This window comes from Apium graveolens, chromosome 10 (assembly GCF_009905375.1).
Source record: "Apium graveolens cultivar Ventura chromosome 10, ASM990537v1, whole genome shotgun sequence".
Lineage (NCBI taxonomy): Eukaryota > Viridiplantae > Streptophyta > Magnoliopsida > Apiales > Apiaceae > Apium > Apium graveolens.
The window spans coordinates 178,975,871-178,996,169 of NC_133656.1; the positions used below are offsets into that span (position 1 = coordinate 178,975,871).

The 20,299-nt window shown below is 34.0% G+C and overlaps 3 protein-coding genes across 3 annotated transcripts; 1 reads left to right on the forward strand and 2 right to left on the reverse strand.

The window, feature by feature from the left end:
- The first annotated feature begins 1,661 nt into the window (after window positions 1-1,661).
- LOC141691361 (uncharacterized) lies at window positions 1,662-4,554 on the forward strand. Its single transcript, XM_074496086.1, has 5 exons — window positions 1,662-2,814; window positions 2,897-3,042; window positions 3,148-3,338; window positions 3,444-3,525; window positions 4,228-4,554. Exons 1-5 carry the CDS (start codon window positions 1,662-1,664, stop codon window positions 4,552-4,554), a joined length of 1,899 nt encoding a protein of 632 aa, XP_074352187.1.
- A 1,929-nt stretch (window positions 4,555-6,483) lies between these two features.
- LOC141690217 (uncharacterized) lies at window positions 6,484-12,099 on the reverse strand. The gene is made up of 5 exons (XM_074494908.1): window positions 11,833-12,099; window positions 10,334-11,080; window positions 8,930-8,994; window positions 7,382-7,521; window positions 6,484-6,662 (listed from the first exon to the last, which is right to left on the reverse strand). The coding sequence occupies exons 1-5, from the start codon at window positions 12,095-12,097 to the stop codon at window positions 6,635-6,637; spliced, it is 1,245 nt and encodes a 414-aa protein (XP_074351009.1). The 5' UTR covers window positions 12,098-12,099; the 3' UTR covers window positions 6,484-6,634.
- A 66-nt stretch (window positions 12,100-12,165) lies between these two features.
- LOC141691362 (serine/threonine-protein phosphatase 7 long form homolog) lies at window positions 12,166-16,712 on the reverse strand. Its single transcript, XM_074496087.1, has 5 exons — window positions 16,680-16,712; window positions 13,825-13,926; window positions 13,052-13,729; window positions 12,836-12,915; window positions 12,166-12,754 (listed from the first exon to the last, which is right to left on the reverse strand). Exons 1-5 carry the CDS (start codon window positions 16,710-16,712, stop codon window positions 12,166-12,168), a joined length of 1,482 nt encoding a protein of 493 aa, XP_074352188.1.
- Between the last annotated feature and the right edge of the window lie 3,587 nt (window positions 16,713-20,299).

Sequence of the window (20,299 nt, forward strand, 5' to 3'; positions counted from 1 at the left end):
AAGAAACTATAATATGAGCTTAGCAAAAAAAAACTATAATATGTCTATTAAAAAATAAAGATACAATTTTCACTCTAGTTTAAAACAAGTCATTTACACACACAGATATGGAGCGATAGACCCTGCATGACAAACACAGCACACTGAAATCGCATCAAATAACTATATCATACAGTTACTTCCAGAAACTAAATCTTTCTAGTTCTTTGGCTTTGAGCGACTATCATTCTCAACAAGAGTGCTGTTTTCCAAGCATTCTGCGGATCGAGACGGAATTTGCAGCAAAAAGTTTGAGATATGCACTATTCATAAATTAAAGAAGGAAATCCAAGACCAACCATAATCACATATAAACATATATTGCATCTAAACTTTAATCGAATAAATAAATATAAGAGTCAATTGCATTATCATATCACGATCAAGTGACTTGGATGCAAAAGATTACTAGCTATAAAAGAGATGAAGATAGAATTTATAGTTTATTACTTCAAAAAGCTTACTGCAGATGGATCAGAACTACCTACAAGACACATAAAAAGATGAGGCTGCAGAGGGGAGCACAATTCAGTTCTTCAAGCAAGCAAAAATAAATGCTTCAGCCTACAGGAGTAGATTTTATGAAAAAGAAGGTAAAAAGCCCTATGCTATGAAAAGTTGCATTATCAGAATACAAAAAACTGTCTTCAGCAAACTAAAAGTATCACAGACTAAGAGAAGATTTCACAAATGATCAAGAATGTATAAAAACATTGAGTCGAATTTCTTTTTTTTTTTTTTTCTAAAATGGGAATTCAACAATCAACATACGAGCAGGTTCATCCTATCAAATGCATTGACAGCATCTACATATTTTGTAGCATCCTCTCTATCAATTGCAGCTGTCAAATCCTGCATCCAAGATAGAAACTTAAATAGTGATGTAACAAGTGAAATGTCACCCACAATTAAAGAGTACTCTACTGATTTGCCAATATTATGTAAGAAGCTGATAATTTGTATTTTAGTAGATAAAAAGATTAAGTACTAGTAGTATACTATTGTTTAACGTTCACCATTTTATCCATAATAAAAATGAGACAGGGTAAAGTAGAGGGGTGGAGAAGAGAAACTTGAATAATTAAGTACATGATCAGTATTAGACTATTAAATATTGAAATATAGAAATAGAGTAATGGGGGGAAAGTTAGTTAGAAATGTAGTAACACACTTGTATGGCTCCAAGCCTATATAACTCTTTTCTTGTAACAGAATCATTTCAAGATATGTAGATTTACAATTCAGTTACAATGCTCTCTCCCTCTCATTCTCTCTCTCTCTCTCACTATCTCTTGCTCAATCTCTGAAACTGCATTACATTTGACATGGTATCAGAGCAAGAAATCGACTGCTGAACACAACATTTACTTCCGCTATCAATCTGTGATCTCTTCGAGAGCGATTTGTGATCTCTCCATGTGATTGGCAAAGTTTGTGATCTCTGCGATCGTAACCTCTACAAACTCTAAGTCTTTCTCATACTCATTTGTTATCAATCTTTGATCAGTACTGTAATCTTGTTGTTCTGATCATGTTTCACTTGTGATTATACGTACAATTGTTATACGCATTATATAGCATCTGTTATCTGCATATTGTGTGCATCTAATTGTGTTTTGATCATGACTCGATCATATGCTACTGCAACTGCTGATACATCATCTAATACTGTATCAATTGATACTAATCATCTTTATTTTCTACAAAGTTCTGATAATCCTGGCACACCTTTGGTTACAATGCTCTTAACTGAGCACAATTATCATCAATGGAGTCGATCTCTGTCTATAGCCTTATCTGCTAAACTTAAGCTAGGATTCATTGATGGCTCTGTTAGCAAGCCTACTGATAATAACACACAAATTGCAATGTGGAATCGCTGCAATGATATGGTTGTGTCTTGGTTGTTGAATTCAATATCCACTGAAATAAGAAATAGTGTGGCTTATCTCTCTACTGCTCAACAAATCTGGGAAGATTTGGCTACTAGATTCTCTCAGAGCAACATGCCTAGGACATTTCAACTTCGCAAAGAGTTGTCTTCTCTACAACAAGGCAATCTCTCTGTTACATCTTACTTTACTAAGTTCAAGACACTTGTTGCTGAAATTGATAATCTAGCACCTATTCCAAAATGTACCTATGTAACAACCAACTGTTCATGTCAGAGTGCTCAGAAATTGAATCAGTATGAAGAAATACTGAAACTAAGTCGGTTTCTTATGGGACTGGGTGATGCATTTACTGCAATTAGGGGACAGTTGCTTCTAATGAAACCAATACCATCACTCAATCAGGCATTCTCCTTGCTTCTCCAAGAAGAATCTCAAAGAGATTTTGCTTCTATCTCTAATACTCCTGTGACAGAAAACATAGCAATGAATGTGAAATTTAACCCCAATTTCAGAACTAAAGGGATAAACAATGCTAGTCAAAGGAAAACAGGTGATTCTGCTTTTACTTGTGATTACTGTCAAATGACAGGACACTCCAGAGATAAATGCTTCTGTCTCCATGGCTATCCAGAGTGGCACAAAATGTATGGCAAACCTAAGCCTAAACCAAGAAAGCAAAATGCAGGAAACAAATCTGTAGCTGTTGCTCATGTGAGTCTTAATGAAGGCAAAACTGATACTTCTCACAAAGAACACAACTCAAATGCTACTCTCAATGCCTTCTCTGATACTCAATGCCAGCAACTTGCTAAAATGATTCAAGAATCAATCAAGCAATCTCAATGCCAGACACCTGGTTCCTCAAATGCTCATATGTCTGGTAGTATTTTCTACAACAATTAGTGCTAATACTACTGGTATGAGTAATCCTCTAGCTGCATATGACTGGATAATATACTCAGGAGCTACTAATCACATAACATTTGACTACACAGTCTTGAGTAATTCTAAATCTGTGAAATCAGTATTGCACTTGCCAAATAATACAACTGTTCCTATCACTTACATAGGAAATGTTCAGCTGACCTCTTCTTTCACTCTTTTTGAAGTCCTATGTGTGCCTTCCTTTCATTGCAATCTCATTTCAACATCCCAACTCACAAAACATCTATCATGTCATGTTATTTTTACTAAACAGACATGTATTTTGCAGGACCTTATCTTGAAGAGGGAGAAAGAGATTGGTGACTTGCAAGATGGTCTATACAAATTGCAACTCCCTGATCTCTTTCAAGCCTCAACTTCATCTGCTTTAGTCTCATCAGATCATTCTCAAACTTGTAATTCTTTTGCTCATAGTGCTTGTACTTCCAATTCTAATTCTGTCAATTTGTGGCACAATAGGTTAGGACATCCTTCTGTTGATGTCTTAACTAAACTTCCTGATGTACATGTAAAACACTGTGATTTTTCTTAATGTGATATCTATCATTTTTCAAAACAACACAGGCTATCTTTTGATTCTAGTAATTCCTATAGTAGCAATGTGTTTGATATGATCCATATTGATGTATGGGGACCTTACAAACAGGTTACTCATAATAAATGTTCTTATTTTTTAACCATAGTGGATGATCATTCCAGAGCTACCTGGATATTCTTATTTCAGCATAAAACTCAAGTTCCAAATCTGATCAAAAATTTTCTTGAGTATGCAAAGAATCAATTCACTTCTGTCAAAATCCTCAGGTCTGATAATGGTACTGAGTTTACCAATCATGTTGTTACTGAACTTCTTCAGTCTCAAGGTATCACTCACCAAATTAGTTAAGCTCATTCACCTCAGCAAAATGGGAGGGTTGAAAGAAAACATCAACAACTCCTTAACATTGCTAGAGCCCTTAAGTTTCAATCCCATCTTCCTAATTCATTCTGGGGAGATTTTATTTTGACTGTTGCTCATATTATCAACCTGTTACCTGTCAAATTACTTCAATATAAAACACCTTTTGAATTACTATATAAAAAATTGCCAGATTATGATCATCTTAAGGTGTTTGGTTGTCTTTGCTATGCAACAAATGTTACTGACACTGACAAACTAAGTTCTTGAGCTATTAAAGGTATTTTCTTAGGATACCCTTATGCCAAAAAGGGTTACAGAATTCTTGATTTATCAACTAAGAAATGCTTTATATCCAGAGATGTCAGATTTGTTGAAACAGTGTTTCCTTTTTTAAATAAATCTCATGCTTCTACTCCTTTATTCACTATCTGTGAGAGTACTCTTCAGGATATTAATCTTGTTAATGTTAATGCTCAGCAATCATCCATTGATTCACCTGCTGGTCATATCTTAGAATCTCAAGTATTAGACTCTCCATCTCAAGTGTTAGACTCTGATAATTCAGAACAAATTCTTAACACTGAATCTCAAGTTCTTGCTAGACCAGTAAGGAATAAAACTGTACCATCAAAATTCAAGGATTATGTTGGTTTACCATCTGCTACAGCCTGCTCCACCTATTCTGCGTCTACTTGTCTTTATCCTCTCCATCAGTACATATCTTATGAGAATATATCTTCTTCATACAAAGCTTATGTAACCAAGACATCTTAGATTCAAGTGCCTTATTCTTTTAAGCAAGCTGTTATAGATCCTAACTAGTGTGCTACAATGAAAACTGAAATTCAAGCTTTGGAATCAAATCAAACTTGGGAGTTGGTTACTTTACCACCAAATCAACATGTCATTGACTGCAAATGGCTGTTTAAAGTAAAATATAATCCAGATGGTTCAGTAGAAAGATACAAGGCTAGGTTAGTAGCCAAAGGATTCACTCAAGAATTTGGAGTTGATTATTTTGATACATTTGCACCTGTTGCAAAGATGGTCACTGTGAGAGTGTTCTTGGCTGTTGCTGCTAAAAAGGCCTGGAATGTCACTCAAATGGATGTTACTAATGCATTTCTCCATGGAGATCTAAATGAAACAGTATATATGAAACTACCTCCTGGATACAGAGCTCTATCTACAGCACATCAAGTTTCAGCTCAGTTTGTGTGCAAATTAAGGAAATCACTATATGGCTTGAAGCAGGCTCCTAGGTGTTGGTATCTGAAACTTTCTACAGCTCTACAGAGTTATGGATTTAAACAGTCTCAAAGTGATAACAGCTTATTCACCTTCACTAGTAATTCCATATTCATGGCTGTATTAATCTATGTTGATGATATATTGGTTACTGGCTCATCTACTGAACATATTAATGCTATGAAAGCATTTCTCAAGACCAAATTCAAGATCAAGGACTTGGGTCCTCTCAGGTATTTCTTAGGCATTGAAGTTGTCAGGTCAACCACTGGCTTTTATCTCAACCAACGCAAATATGCTCTTGATCTTATCAAGGAAACTGGCTTATCTGGAGCTAAATCTTCTGTCATTCCAATTGAGCAAAACCACAAACTTATTGACAACTCATCTGTCTTCCTATCTGATACTGATACTGCAATGTATAGAAGATTAGTGGGTCGTTTGATCTATCTTACCATCACTCGACCTGACTTATCATATGCAGTCCATGTACTGTCTCAGTTCCTTTCAAAACCTCGTTCGGATCATTTGCAAGCTGTTTATCGAGTACTTAGATATCTAAAACAGGCACCTGGACAAGGATTGCTCATTTCTGCCATTGGAAATTTGCAGATAAAAGCATATACTGACTCTGACTGGGCTGGTTGTCCAGAGTCCAGACAATCACTTACTGGCTTCTGCATCACCATTGGATCTTCTCTTGTTTTTTGGCGTAGCAAAAAGCAGCCAACTGTATCTCGTTCGTCTGCTGAGGCAGAATACAGGGCCATGGCAGATACGTGCTGTGAAATAACTTGGCTCCTGGCTTTACTTAATGACTTTCAGATAAATCATACTATGCCAGCTTCTCTTTATTGTGACAACAAGTCAGCATTTTGTATATAGCATCTAATCCAGTATTTCACGAACGAACTAAGCACATCGAAATCGACTGTCACTTGGTTCGTGAAAAACTCAAAAAGGGAATTATTCAGACGTTTCACTTGGCCTCAGACAGCAGCCTGCTGATATGTTCACCAAGGTAACAAGTGTTGCTGTTATCAAGTTCTTTCTTTCCAAGTTGAATGTCTGCAACTTGTTTCAGAATCATTCAACTTGAGGGGGGATATTAGACTATTAAATATTGAAATATAGAAATAGAGTAATGGGGGGAAAGTTGGTTAGAAATGTAGTAACACACTTGTATGGCTCCAAGCCTATATAACTCTTTTCTTGTAACAGAATCATTTCAAGATATGTAGATTTACAATTCAGTTACAATGCTTTCTCTCTCTCATTCTCTCTCTCTCACTATCTCTTGCTCAATCTCTGAAATTGCATTACATTTGACAATCAGAAGTCCTGGAAGAGAGATGACTGATGCCAGAATCAAGAAGATGACCTTTAACTCCATAATTCAACAATTAATGTTTAGTGATTGTCGCGCTACATACTCGTATATTTCAACTGCTCTTTGGTAACCGTAGAAACTTGCAAAATTGTAATATAATTAGACAAGTACTTATTCTCATTCACCAACAAACTATTAATCAAAGACACTTGCATCAAATAAAAGCTACAGTACTTATCTGGTCCCATAATAAAATTGGTTTGTTTTGTTTGCTCATCATTTGAGGAGAAGACTAACCCCTTGTCTAGAAATAAGATGGATGTCAAGTTTTCTTGAAGAATTATAAGACAATTAGGCAATTAATTAATAATCCTTTACAAGAAAAAGATCTAATAAGATTAATGAAACAATAGATTTTCAAAATCTTAAATAATTTCCTAGAGCTTATGAATGTATCAGATTATTATCTAATTTGAAGTATCGATCTACTTTCATACGATACTCTTACCACATGTAACTTATAGGTACTATGTGATACTGTCTCAGAAGGTTTAAACTTCAAAACTATGAACTAGAATCCAAGAGATGAAGGTTTTAATTTTTACTTATTTGTTTAGGAACTAATGTGCATTACAAGATATAAACTACAGAAAGTTTAGGATTTTAAATATTAGACTTAGGCTGCTATAGGTGAGCAATGATTAATCACTAGATAAAACAACATAGGAGGCCAATTACATTTTATCACCTGATGGCTTAAGCATCAACCAGAAAATTATACATAAAGCTTGTACAATCGGTTAGGAACACAAACATGCCACTAGAGTTTTATTCCAAGGAAGAGAAAAAAGTATACTTAGAGAACTTGGGTAGAAGCATACAATCGAAGATAAGAATGACACTGTAATTTCCTTGATGCAGAAATTCAAATTTAGCATGGCAAGACACATGCAAGGTGTAAAATAGTGTAAAACATACAGTTTACAAAAGCCGTAAGCCCTTAAAACTTTACAAAAGACCTACCTTTTAAGTTGAGCAATTTTCGGCCTGCACTGATTTGCAGAAGTTGTTACATCTTCGCCTTGAAAAAGATCACCCGATTTGCCATTAAAATGCATAGCCTGATCTAAAATTTTCTGCAGCTCAAAGATTTCAGCAATATTCTGTATTAAAAGAAGGCATAACCATTGTTGGTAAGCAGTTTTATAGCATGATAGAAGCCAAAAGTGTATTCTGGACATGTCCATCACTATCAAAAGTCCTTGTACACAAAATTAAGAATGCAAGCATGGTTTAAGCTGAACATAATCAGTAATCAGACCCCCCCCTCTCACAACAATCTTGTTTAAGCTAAACATAATCAGTAATCAGACCCCCACCCCCACCCCCTCTCACAACAATGTTGCATAAACAAGATTGCTTAAATATTATATGAAATTGAAATCCCTTAGCAGAACATTATAATTCTGCAATATGAAGCTGTTCATATCATGATACCAAGGAAACGTCGGGATTTAACAAAAAAGGTCTTTTGCTTCATCTTAAGCAAACTCTTTTAATATCTCCTGACACCAACAACTTGATTGAACAATTAAATAAAAAGATTAAGCAAGCTACCTGAACTTTTACCATAAGAAAATAATTCACAAGACTGAACACCAAAAGATACAAACATTATTACAGATTAAATCAAGGCAAAGAAAGTGAAAAAAAAGATCGTGCAGAATAAATAATATATATATGGAGGCAGCAGTGACATTATGTGTTTTTATAATAGGCAGGCTATGACGAATATACGAGATAATGTACTTAATATCTTGCTCACAAACTTAGCCTACCAATTTTCGAAAGCATTATAACTGTCTGTTCTACAAATGTTACTCCTCTGTAATGCCACAAATATGGAAATATGTCACTTAATTGAATACAAGTACAAGTACAAAAGTTAAATAAAAGAATATTGTCAACAATTCCAGACTGGTTTGCCTGTGCTTCTAAATGGAACTAGTGTTCAAAATCTACAGGTGGTAGGAACATATTGCACCCCAGGTCACTAATAAGGTGCTTCATAAATAACGTTTTACTTTAAATCATAAAAATAATTAAGGGATTTCCACAAATTCTATATGCAAGTAATTTCACACTTCTGGGGAATTACATACCACAGTGCACTAAACTTTTCCCAAATATCACACATTAAATATCCAAAAGTTAGTCTTGCAGCTACGATGCTACCACAGTAATTCAGCATCTTGTTACACTGATACATCTAATACTAACAAAAAACATGTAATTAAAGTGCAAGTTTTATAAACATTTTATAGTAGATCACAAACTTGATAGACTGCTACATAGGAAACAGAACAAAACTACATCCTCTGATCTAGTAGACATGCTGAATCCTAGTAACACTACGCAATACACTGGAACTCAAACATGTTCACCATTTGTATTCATTTAACATGTATGTATCCATAAAAATCTGTTTCGCATTATAGCTAAAACTACAACATCATTTAACCAAATATCCTGTTAAACAAAAAGTAAAACAACTAACAGCTTAATTAGCACCTCTAGTATTTGTCTTCTTATAGCAATGAGCTGCATCAGCATAAGCATTAGCCGCTTCTTGTTTGCTATCCAACAATAAGCACAAAATGAAATAAACCTTTTCAATTATGTTATACCGAAAATCAACCCTAAGGAAGGGTAAAGGGGAGGAATGAATAGATATACTACATAAAAAACAAAACTGATGTTTACCTTTATATAGTAGTTAAAGTGTTGAGCAACCAAGTCTCCATATTATATGATTATATTCGAAATTTAATAAAAAATGGTTAAAAAAGTTTTCTTAAATTCAAGCATAGTTTTGCATGTGTACTTATTAAACTAGATTTAAGTTTAGTATGTCACGGGCTTTATGTACACCAGCTTGTTGTACACTGTCTAAAAGTTTTACTGATCATCCTAAAGGAAACAAGTATATTGTGCATAAATAAACATGGTCAATGCTTTTCTCTTGCTCAATGATTTGAGCAGTTTCCTACATGAATGCATTAATGAAAATAATATTTTGCTTGGTAAGTGGTAATAACCTATAGTATAAGCCAAAAGTGTATCCGGTAGCTACTTCATCACTACAAATTCTAAATGACAGCAACTAAATTATCAAAGTGCCAAACCATGTAGGTAGTACATTTGCAGATACCATATCCACTAGCAGGACATAGAAATTCTGCAATAGGAAGCTGCCATTACCTTAGCAGAACAATGAAATTCTGCAACAGGAAGCTGCATTTATTCACAAACATCACAAAAAAACTGCTATTTCGCTTAATCTAGAAGCAAAGTCTCCTAGTTTCCTTACCCCAACAACATGATTCACCCTATGCAAAGAGCAACAAGAACATAACAGAGATGGGTGCAGCAGTGACAACAAATAATAATTCAAAGTAAGCCATGATCTGACTAATATAAGAAAGACTATACCTTATCTTCCACACGTTTGGAACCTTCCGTTTCTTGAAAACATTTAGGATACCTGTTCTAAACAAGTTACTGCTTTTATACGCCAAAATTGAAGAAACAGAATGCTCATGTGCTACCCACATGAACAAAAGGAAAATAAAAGCTTGTGCTCTAAAGCACTTCCAAACTGGTTAGCATGCATTTCTATGACATGAAACTGCAATCAAAGTTCACAGGCAGTATGAACATTTGCGCCAGGTCTAACATGGTGCTTAATCCAGATATTCTGAATAATTCCTAAGAATACATAACAAGAAAAATAAATAAGCTTCTCCACATAATCTTTTTAAACATCAAATTTTTAATATTTTACAGTTCTGGAATCATTTCACAACACATCAACACACAGTTTCTCGAAATTTGCTACTATCTTGCAGCTAAAAATGCTAGATGTCAACTTAAAGCCTATTGAGCAAAAAAGTTGGATTCTTCTCCGCTACTTACCTGCAAGGTCCCGCAACCGAGCAAGTGACCTCTGTGTTTCTTGTTCGGCAACATCATAGCGCTCGTCAATCCCCTCAAGCCTGGCACCAGTTTCTTCAACATTTTTTTCAGCAAGCAGATAAGCCTCATTACAGTGATCCCTCTCAGCTGTCAAAGCCGCAAGTTCATCTCTTTCCATGGCATCCACCTTCTTAAGCCCACCTAGTATCGCTGTGATCTCTTCAATTTTTGTCCTAGTTAAATTATTATTAGTTTGAGCGCTAATCAATTTGCTTTTAGCTCCGGCTAGCAACTCCCTTAAATCATCAGCATTAACCACGCTATTTTCATAATCAGCTCTCAACCTCGAAGCCAATGTGTTCTTTTCTTTAGCAGCTTCTTTAAGCTCTAGATGATTCCTGATAAATGTGCAAACTTCACCATGAAATGGTCCATAATCAACTTCTAATGTCCTCAGTTTGGTGAAGCATTCATTGGCATGTTGGACCATATCAGCAATGTCTAAATTGTGGGCTGTTTCTTCAAGGTAAGCCACCAAGGCATCCTTAAATACATCCGCTGCATCCACAAGTTTTCTAAGACTCCCCTGTGGAACTTTAGTGGGGTAACGTACTTTGGATACTGGTTCAAGCCATGATAAAAGGTCAACTTCGGGCTTTGTTTGTTCCGGAGAAGAACAAATATCCAGGGGTATCACTTCAACGCCTTCAAGTTCAATTAGTGCATGTTCGGCTTGATCTTTGTGATCTACGGATAAATAGTAAGTATAATGACTGTTACTACTAAATGCTTAAGAAACACAGAAATAAGATATCATCATAACTTTATTAAGATTAACACCATCAATAATTTTATAATAATAACAATATATCCAGGTTTGTCAAAAAGTTGGTTACATAAATCTTCAATTTACTTGAGGGTCGAAACACAAGGATATTGGTAATTTTCTTGTCATCACATTACTATTTGTCGATCTTGTGAAGTCATCCCCTCTCCTCCTCTCACTCTCTCATGTCATACAATCAACTTAAGAAAATAACTTCATATATTTCTCTTCTCTCTCTCTCTCTCTCTCTCTCTCTCTCTATATATATATATATATATATATATATATATATATATATATAAACACAACATACGCACATAGAAAATGCAGCAGATTTCAGTGGCACCTACTTCACTATCTCTACCAAAACACCCTGTTGTTACTTATTAGCTAACCACATTGCTACTTATTACATGCTATATTTATTTTTGGTTATAGGGTGTCATCCTTTACGGATTTTATTATTTGGATGTCAAAATTTAACTCTGGCATTATAGTACTAGTAGCAAGGATTATAAATTAGAAAAATTTGCAGCCACAGAACACATAATTCGTAAGATCACAAACAAACATATATAACAGTTTCTAACTTCCATAAACATTTTATTGTCGAAAAAAGTTTTATTTACCAATAGATTTTTAGTAAAGAGAGAGGGAGGGGGGGGAGAGGGACCTGGAGTCAGAGGAGAAGGAGTGACGAGGTGATCTTGTTGCTGTTCAGGATCTTGTTGTTGATGTCCCCTCTGAGCTTTCTTTCGTTTACAAACAACCTCGGTACTTTCCTTCCCGGATCTTCTGGTGCATGGTCTGGTACGTTTCCTATTAGGTGGAAGGGGAGGAGGGGGTCTCTCATGAAGCTCAGAGAAACCCGTGGAATCCAATGTACTATTCAGAGCCTGTAATGCATCGTCCACCTGAGCATTTTCTGGTGGTGCCATGCCAGGAGTAAATGTTGTGGTAAGCATTGGACATCCCCTCAGCCTGTATAAAAATTTTAAACATTTCGTCATGATCTCATGTAGTGACAGTAAAAGGTGTAATGGAGTACAATATGGAAATTGAAAAGTAAAAAACTTACAGCCATTGGCAGGTGCCCCTGCGATCCCTGAAAACTTTCCTCCTGCCTCCAGATCCTGGGTTTTATTATCAACCGTCGAGTGACTCTGTTATACCACGAAAGATACTGATCAACACACGCTGGTAGAACAATAGGGTGGTATTTCGGTGCTGCCATGATGTGTTCCTCTCGTGACTCCCAAATGTCAATGACCCTCTCTAGTGTGAAATGCCAATGCTTGCGCCTCCCGTGAAAAGAACAATGCCCGGGGTGTGGTGACGTAGTCGTGATAGTCTGCAAAAAGCCAAACTGTCTAGTCACCCGATCAGTATAGCACCACTCCACAGTCTCCATGTATATCAAGGGACAAGGTGCAGTCATCAGGGCTAGGTCATGATCAGGAATCATCATGGCGTCAGGGGCACTGTCCAGGTAGGGCCTCCATTTGAAGGAAGCCTCATTCATGAAATCAAGCTCGTAACGAGCTCCACGTACGCTGTGAGTAGGCACATCTACAGCATTCAAAGGGACCATCCACCTGAAACCATTATTGTGAATTACTAAGGTCCATGTATGGTAAGTACACGATGAAAGGAAGTTTCTTAGTTTTGTTATTTACCTAAGGGCACGGGGATGCTGCATTATATGATGATCTCGTTGTCTGGGAGCTAGCCCCGTACAATGCTCATATATCCAAACCTAACATACATACATACAAAAACAATTAAATCATATATTATAGGTCGGAAACATAGAATGTACTGATATTCTGACATAGAATGTACTGATATTCTGACCTAACATGCAAATGTACAAAAACAATTAAATCATATACCTGCAATAGAGTCATGGACCCGGATAACTCAGCAACATCCCCTATGCTGGCTGAACACAGACGGCTGTACAGAAATGCAAGACAAGCACTGCCCCAACTATAAGTACGAACCTCATCAAGGTCACGCAGATAAGGAAGAAGGCGTATGGGAATGCGGTTCCCACTGGAGTTTGGGAACAGAGACCCTATAATCAGCAAAAGGTGTGCACGTATGTGGTACAGCAGCTCAATCTCATACACATCACCTGTAGCCTCCTTAAGACGGTCACACGTACCAAAGTGATCTACCAACCAAGGGATATGCAACAAACCCTTGGCAATGACCGTCTCACTGTCAGGGGCCACACCTAAAAGCTCGTGTACCAAAGCAGTGTTAGCTACCTCTCCAGCGAGTATCACTGGGCGCCCTGTACTATGGAGACCTAAAATATAATATACATCCTCTACTGTCACAGTGGCCTCACCGAAACGGAGATGGAACGTATGAGTTTCAGGACGCCATCTGTCAACAAAAGCAGTAATTAGGCCAGCATCATGTTTCATCGTTGCTGTATGATAAACGCCAAAAAACCCGGCATTCCTAATGCCTTCAATCACAGCTGATGGAGGTGGAAATCGAGCAACTTTATCCCAGTATGACTTAAAGTTTGATCGAAGACGAAGATGACCACGTGTAATCTATAAAAAATTGTCATGTCATGTAGTTGAATACCTTATCATATCAGGAAGCCAGTATAAACATGCACTGGTAGTAGACACAAAAGAGCTCTTACCTTTCCGTCCCACACTAACTGTGACCTATGCTCATCCTGTCGCGTGAGCAAGCACCGGTCAATGGGACCGGGGTGGATTGATTCCTGTTGAGCCATATATTCCTGTAAAATGAATAAATTAGTACAATATTTATTAAATGCATTTTTATTATGTAATATTTATATATATACAATTTATTTGAAATATAATTTAATACAAATTAAATGGATGTATACAAAACTAATAAAGTATAACATTATTTCATATAAAAAAACTTCCATAACTAAATCAAAAAAATGTATTTCCTATAAATTTATTCGAAAAATGATTTGAGAAACAATGTATATATATATAAATTGAAAACCAGTAAAGCAAAGTATTTATATATATTGTTATATACTCTCTCCGTCCCCCTCAATTCTTTACATTGGGGGACGGGGGCTCGACATGCACTTTAATTCTCTTATTGAATGTAGTTGCATAAAAAAAAATTTAATTTTTTTTCTTTTAAATAAAAATATCATGTTCAAACTTTTATACAAAAAAAGAAAATTTTAAAAATAAATTACGGAAATATACTTTATAGTTGTCTTAAAATGCGTGTCAAGCATGTGAAAAAAATTGTAAAGAAATGAGGGGAACGGAGGTAGTATATGTTTTAATTTTTAATATTATTCAATTACGTATACAAATACTTTTTTTTAAAGGGTCAACTTGATCACTTATTCTACTCCAATATATCAAGCGCATCGCTGGCAAATTTTTTGTCTCTATTAAATCACTCAGCACAATGATTGCACTATATTAAGTTAACTGTTAAAATAAACGTATTACGTTAAATTCGTCTACATGGACTTGATGCAGGCCTTCAATTGGAACGGCGTGGCATTTGATGTGAATTGTCTACATGAAAATATAACATCTCAATTAAAAGAAAAGAAGAAAAGTAGGATTGATGACAACTGAAAAAGGTACAAAGTACATTAAAAACCCAATGCAGGTGTATTTAGCTGGATCGAATTTTACATGAAATGCCGACATTACAAAATTAACTATTATAATGTGCCCGTTTGGGAAATCTTAAAATAAGTAACTTATAACTTAAAATGAATAAGTAATTTATAAGTGATAAGTAGATGAACACTTATAAGTTAGGTAAGTGTTTGGATAATTTTACTTAAAAGTCAGATTTTTTTTACTTAAATGAATTAAAATAAATAAATTTTAAATATAATTATATTAATTCATGAATTTTAAATTTGAATAATATTTACAAACATATATTTTTAAAGCTAAAGTTAATAAAAAAAAAGCGTAAAATGAAAATAAGTTGAGAAAAAGTAGGTCACTGCTAACATTCAACTTATCAGCTTATAAGTTGTAAATTTGACTTATAAGTTGGGTCGACAAACAGTCGTCGATAAGTACTTATGGGCTTATAAGTTAATAAGTAGCTTAATCAGAGGACGCCAAACAGGCCCAATGTATCAGCTTTTTTCCGTCAATCATTGCTATAATATTAAACGGAATGCTACATTTTATCTTAAGAGTGACTCAATAGAGACCAAAAATTTCTCGCTTGATAATTGGAGTAGAATATGTGATCTATTTGATAACCCTTTTTTTAAAATAAAGATATTTGTATAAATATTTCAAAAAATGGTAATTTGTTACAAATTTGTTCGGAAATATGTTTTGCATATTAGTGTGTACCAAAAACAGTAAAGCACAATATTTTATTTAATTATATTGTTATATATATTTATTATGATTTTTAATAGAGTAAATTATAGAGTGGTGGTTATACTTTACACTAATTTTAGTGGTCAAATTTTCAAATTCTCAAAGTAGTGGCCAACTTTTCTTTCCGCCTTTCAAAAAATAGTTTTCGTCAACCCCCGTTAAGTCTTCGTCGTTAACTAATATATTTAAAGTATAAATTACAAAATTTTGGCAATAATACACTTTTGAATTTTTAAAATTATATAACACGTTGTCAATGTGGAAGAATTATGGAAAGTTTTCTAGATTCATCAATACTATGCGTCGATTAGCAACTCGCTCCATGATTCGTGGTCTTGTGTGTGGAGGTTGAGAAAAATGAAAGCCAAACACTTAATTAAATTAGAAGAAGTTAAAAATTGATGCTTATTTGAGTTGTATTTAGAACTATTTGTTTATCAATATCAAATGTTATTAGTATCAATAGGTTGTGAGTAGGGGTAGGGATTTGACGAAACAATTCATTTAAAAGGCACAAAAAGATGTTAGCAATTTATGAAAGTTTGACCACTAATTTGAATATAAGTGTGAAGTACAGCCAAGATTCTGGAATTTATACTTTAAATATATTAGTTAAGGGAGAAGACTTAACCAGAGTTGACGAAGTCATTTTTTTGAAACGGGAGTTGACGACAATCATTTTTTTGAAAGACGGAAAGAAAAATTGACAACTATTTTATAAATTTAAAAATTTGGTCACTATTTTGAAAATCGGCGTAAAATACGACCACCGATATGTAATTTACTCTGATTAATATATCATTTATTTATGTAAATAAACTATCTAATAAAAATAATTGTTCAAATATTTAAGAAGTCTTAATTTGTTATAAATTTATTCGAAAAATAATGTATATTTTTGAATTGAAGATATTTACTTATATTTTGATCTCTAAATTTTTAAATTAACTTTAACCTCACCCCCCCTTTCCCCTACATCAAAACAGCCTAATTTAACAATACATCACACGGAAACTATACAAATTTCAATTAATCTTCATGAAAATAGCCTAATCCAAAACATTCACAAATATACTCACATTAATATACATCACAACATTTAACCTAATTTACATATATATACATCACAAACCATCATACTAACATCTAACTTAACATCATACATTTAACACCATGCAACAATATTTCATAATTTAAGCAACGAAGTAGAGAAATTACTTGTGTAGGAGAAATGGATGTGAGAAAATGGCGGAGAGGTAGCCACTTTGTTTGGCGAACTGCAAGTTTCGGAGGGGGGAGTGAGGAGTTTTGGTTATATTTGTGCGTGCCTGAGGTTTAATGTTAGGGCAAGAACACAGCTACGACGTCGTTCTAAATTTAAAAAAAAATGAGAATGCCACTTCAAGCGGCGAAGCTGGAGAGACTAGCTATTTAGATTCTTTATAATTTGAAATTTAGTAATTGACCGGAAAAAGTTTACTCAAGGAAAAATCTCTCAATTTTAAGTATTCTTAAATAATATTTTATAATTACATTCTTGTTATATACGGTCTTTTGGCACACATATTTAGGAGGATTGTGCACATAACTAGAATTATTATTTTTAAGAAATTTTTTTTTAATAAAAATATGAGATCAAAACTTTTATTTACAAGAAGAATTTTTTGAAAAAAATTATTTTAACTATATAGTCAAACTTTCTAAACATGTGTGCTAAAAAGTCAAACGTTATATATTAAAAAAAATGGAGTAATCGAATTTTCTACCATTTGCTCATGAACACACATTTAACGCGAAAATTTATAAGTTTAAATCATTTTGATTGGTTCCTTCTTTTTAATAGTGGTGGACCACTGCAAACATAATAATCAAAATGACCAAAATTTATAAATTTTCGCACTTGTTGTGTGCGTGGGCACATGGTAGAAAAATCGTTATATAATATGCATAAGGAGATTTTATCCAAATTTTTGGTAGTTATGATCCATGTATTACCAATTTAATATAGATCTTTAAGAAAATTGATCATAACCCTTGGATATAAAATAAAGAGATATTATATAAACAACAATAAGTAGGTATTTAAATTGAATAGATTAGCATAAATAAAAAAGAAATAAGTATCCTAAATCGAATATAATAATATTGCATAATTCATAATTATTTTTTTCTTCAAATTTTGGAAAATTATTTTTTGGACACAATTCGTAAACCATCACTGAATTACACATTATTGTGTGAGTTTCGTGTGGATTGTAAAATTGTCAAATCTGATTTATAGAAATCAAGATAAAATTGAAATACAATCAAACGAAACTCGATAATTTTTTTTGTTTGTTTTAACTTAAATTTAACATGATTTGTTTTTATCTATTTTAAATTATTAAATATTTGTTAAATAAAAAAATCGTAGACTGCACGCCGAAAATTTTAAAAATTTGATAATCGGTTAGTCGGTACCGTATTTGGGTTTATATAGTAGTTGAGTTTATATAATACACAAGATTACTTTTATATTTATATTATTCAGGATATTTTTTTCAAAACTTAAATAGAGATAATTCGTTCGTCGCTGTAATGACATTGAAATAAAACAAAATAATATACACAAAATTATACCATTAATCGAGGTTAGAATATATTTAAAACAAACTAAGTATAATCAGTTGAATTTAGTCAGTGTAATTGATTTTGGGCTAAAATAAAATAATAAATACTACTGATTCGTCTAAAAAATTATATTATTGAACTGGTTAATCATTGTTGTAAGAATTATAGCATCGGGTTGAAATAAAATAATTCTACTATTTATCCAGGCTAAAAAATTATAGAACTATATCACAGTAAAACATTATTAAAATCAAAACAAAATTCGACATCTAAAATATAATAATATACACTATTCATCTGAGTTAAACAAAAGTATAAATTTATCCGGCTTTAAACAAGATTAAAATCAAACTAAATATTATTAGTTGGACTTGACGAGTATAATTGGTCTCGGGATAAAATAATTAAAATAAAACTAAATGTGATTCATATACTATTGAACCAGAATAAAAGTTATCGTTAAATAATTATATTTCGTAACACACTTAAAAAATAACAATAATATTTTATATTTCAATTAGTGATATTATTTTTTCAAATTTAAATACCATTAAATAAAAAAATCAAATTATATTCTTATTATATAATATGCATAAGGGGATCTTATCCAAATTTTTGTTAGTTATGGTCCATGTACTACTAATTTAATATGGACTGTTAGATCATTTTGTAAATATGCGGATATATGTAAATTATTATCAAATCGCATCATATAAAAAAATTTGAATAAACCAATTACGTATCTTAAAAGTTACAAATCAATTTATATTTAAAAAATTACATAATATTAAAAAAAAAGTTATGCATCGCATGGGTTATAAGCTAATATTATAAAACCCCAAATGCTTTCATTCTATCTCTATTTTTCGGAAACCAAAGAAATTGTTTACATAACGATTGCTTAAGCTATTTCAATCCAATCTCAGTCATCATATAAATGGGTGGACGGAGGTAGCACACACCACCGTTGCAGCGATGTCGCGGTGGTGGTGGAGGGGTTGTTGAAGGTGGAATCGAGAGGTGATGATGAGGAGTTGTATGTGTGTATTGATGATTATTGAGGGTGTGAGTGTTTGTATGAAGTGCGGGTGGTTTGGGTGTGCGTTTGTGTGTGTTGTGTTGTCGGGAGTGATGGAGCCACCACCGACGACAGTAGTGGTGGCGTTTCGGTGATGGGACGACGAGAGGGAATGGGGAGAGAGAACTGGAGAGGATCGAGAGGGAGAAGATCGAATTTTGGGCGGAATAAATGGTTTGAAAAAGAATCTGAAAAAACGGTTGGGGCAGAATGGTAGATCTATCTTTGTTACCTTTTCTGAATAATGAGAAACAGTTTGAAAGAACCGAGTCGACCACCAGAACTGCGGGTCTTCGATCCAGAAATAAATAGGTTTACTCTTTCTTCACTTGACTAAAAAAAAGTAAAATCCGAACTCAAACGCAGATTGATGTTTTGTTCAAAAAATATAGATTGAATTGTCGTGTCGTAGGAAAAAAAGAAGGGGAGGAAAATATTAAGACCTCGGCTGGATAATCGCAACCATCATTTGTAATCCAAAGATAATGATATCATTGCCAAACAACTAGTAGTTGATGTACTTGTAGATATAGATGTGTTAACTAATAATTAGGATAATCCTTATCTTTTCATAACAGTGTAAACAAACTCAAGCCCGAGTATTATAAAGGGTAAAAAAGACTAATATGAAGATACTTTTGAAACCATAATCAAGATCTTATATGATATCAGAGCTGCACCACTCAAACGAGTTCCCAGATCCTGATTGACACACAATTTTATTTATAATCACTCATGACTACATCAAACAAAAATAGCGCCCAGCTTAACAAAGAGGTTATACCTCTAAGTGCATCTGCACATTTTCCTACTAAACTCACAGAGCTTAATTTTCCAGTTTGGAAAAAATAAATAGAAACCACATTATTTGGATACAACCTTCTGTGCTATCTCACAGGAGAGCTTGAGGAACCTCCCAAAATTCTTAGTGGCCAAACTACGGTCAATCCAGACAATATTCTATGGAAAAGACAAGACCAGTTCATCTTGAGCGCATTACTAGGTTGTTGTTCAGACACAATCCAGCCATCTATCTCTACCGCCCTCACTTCTAAGGAGGCTTG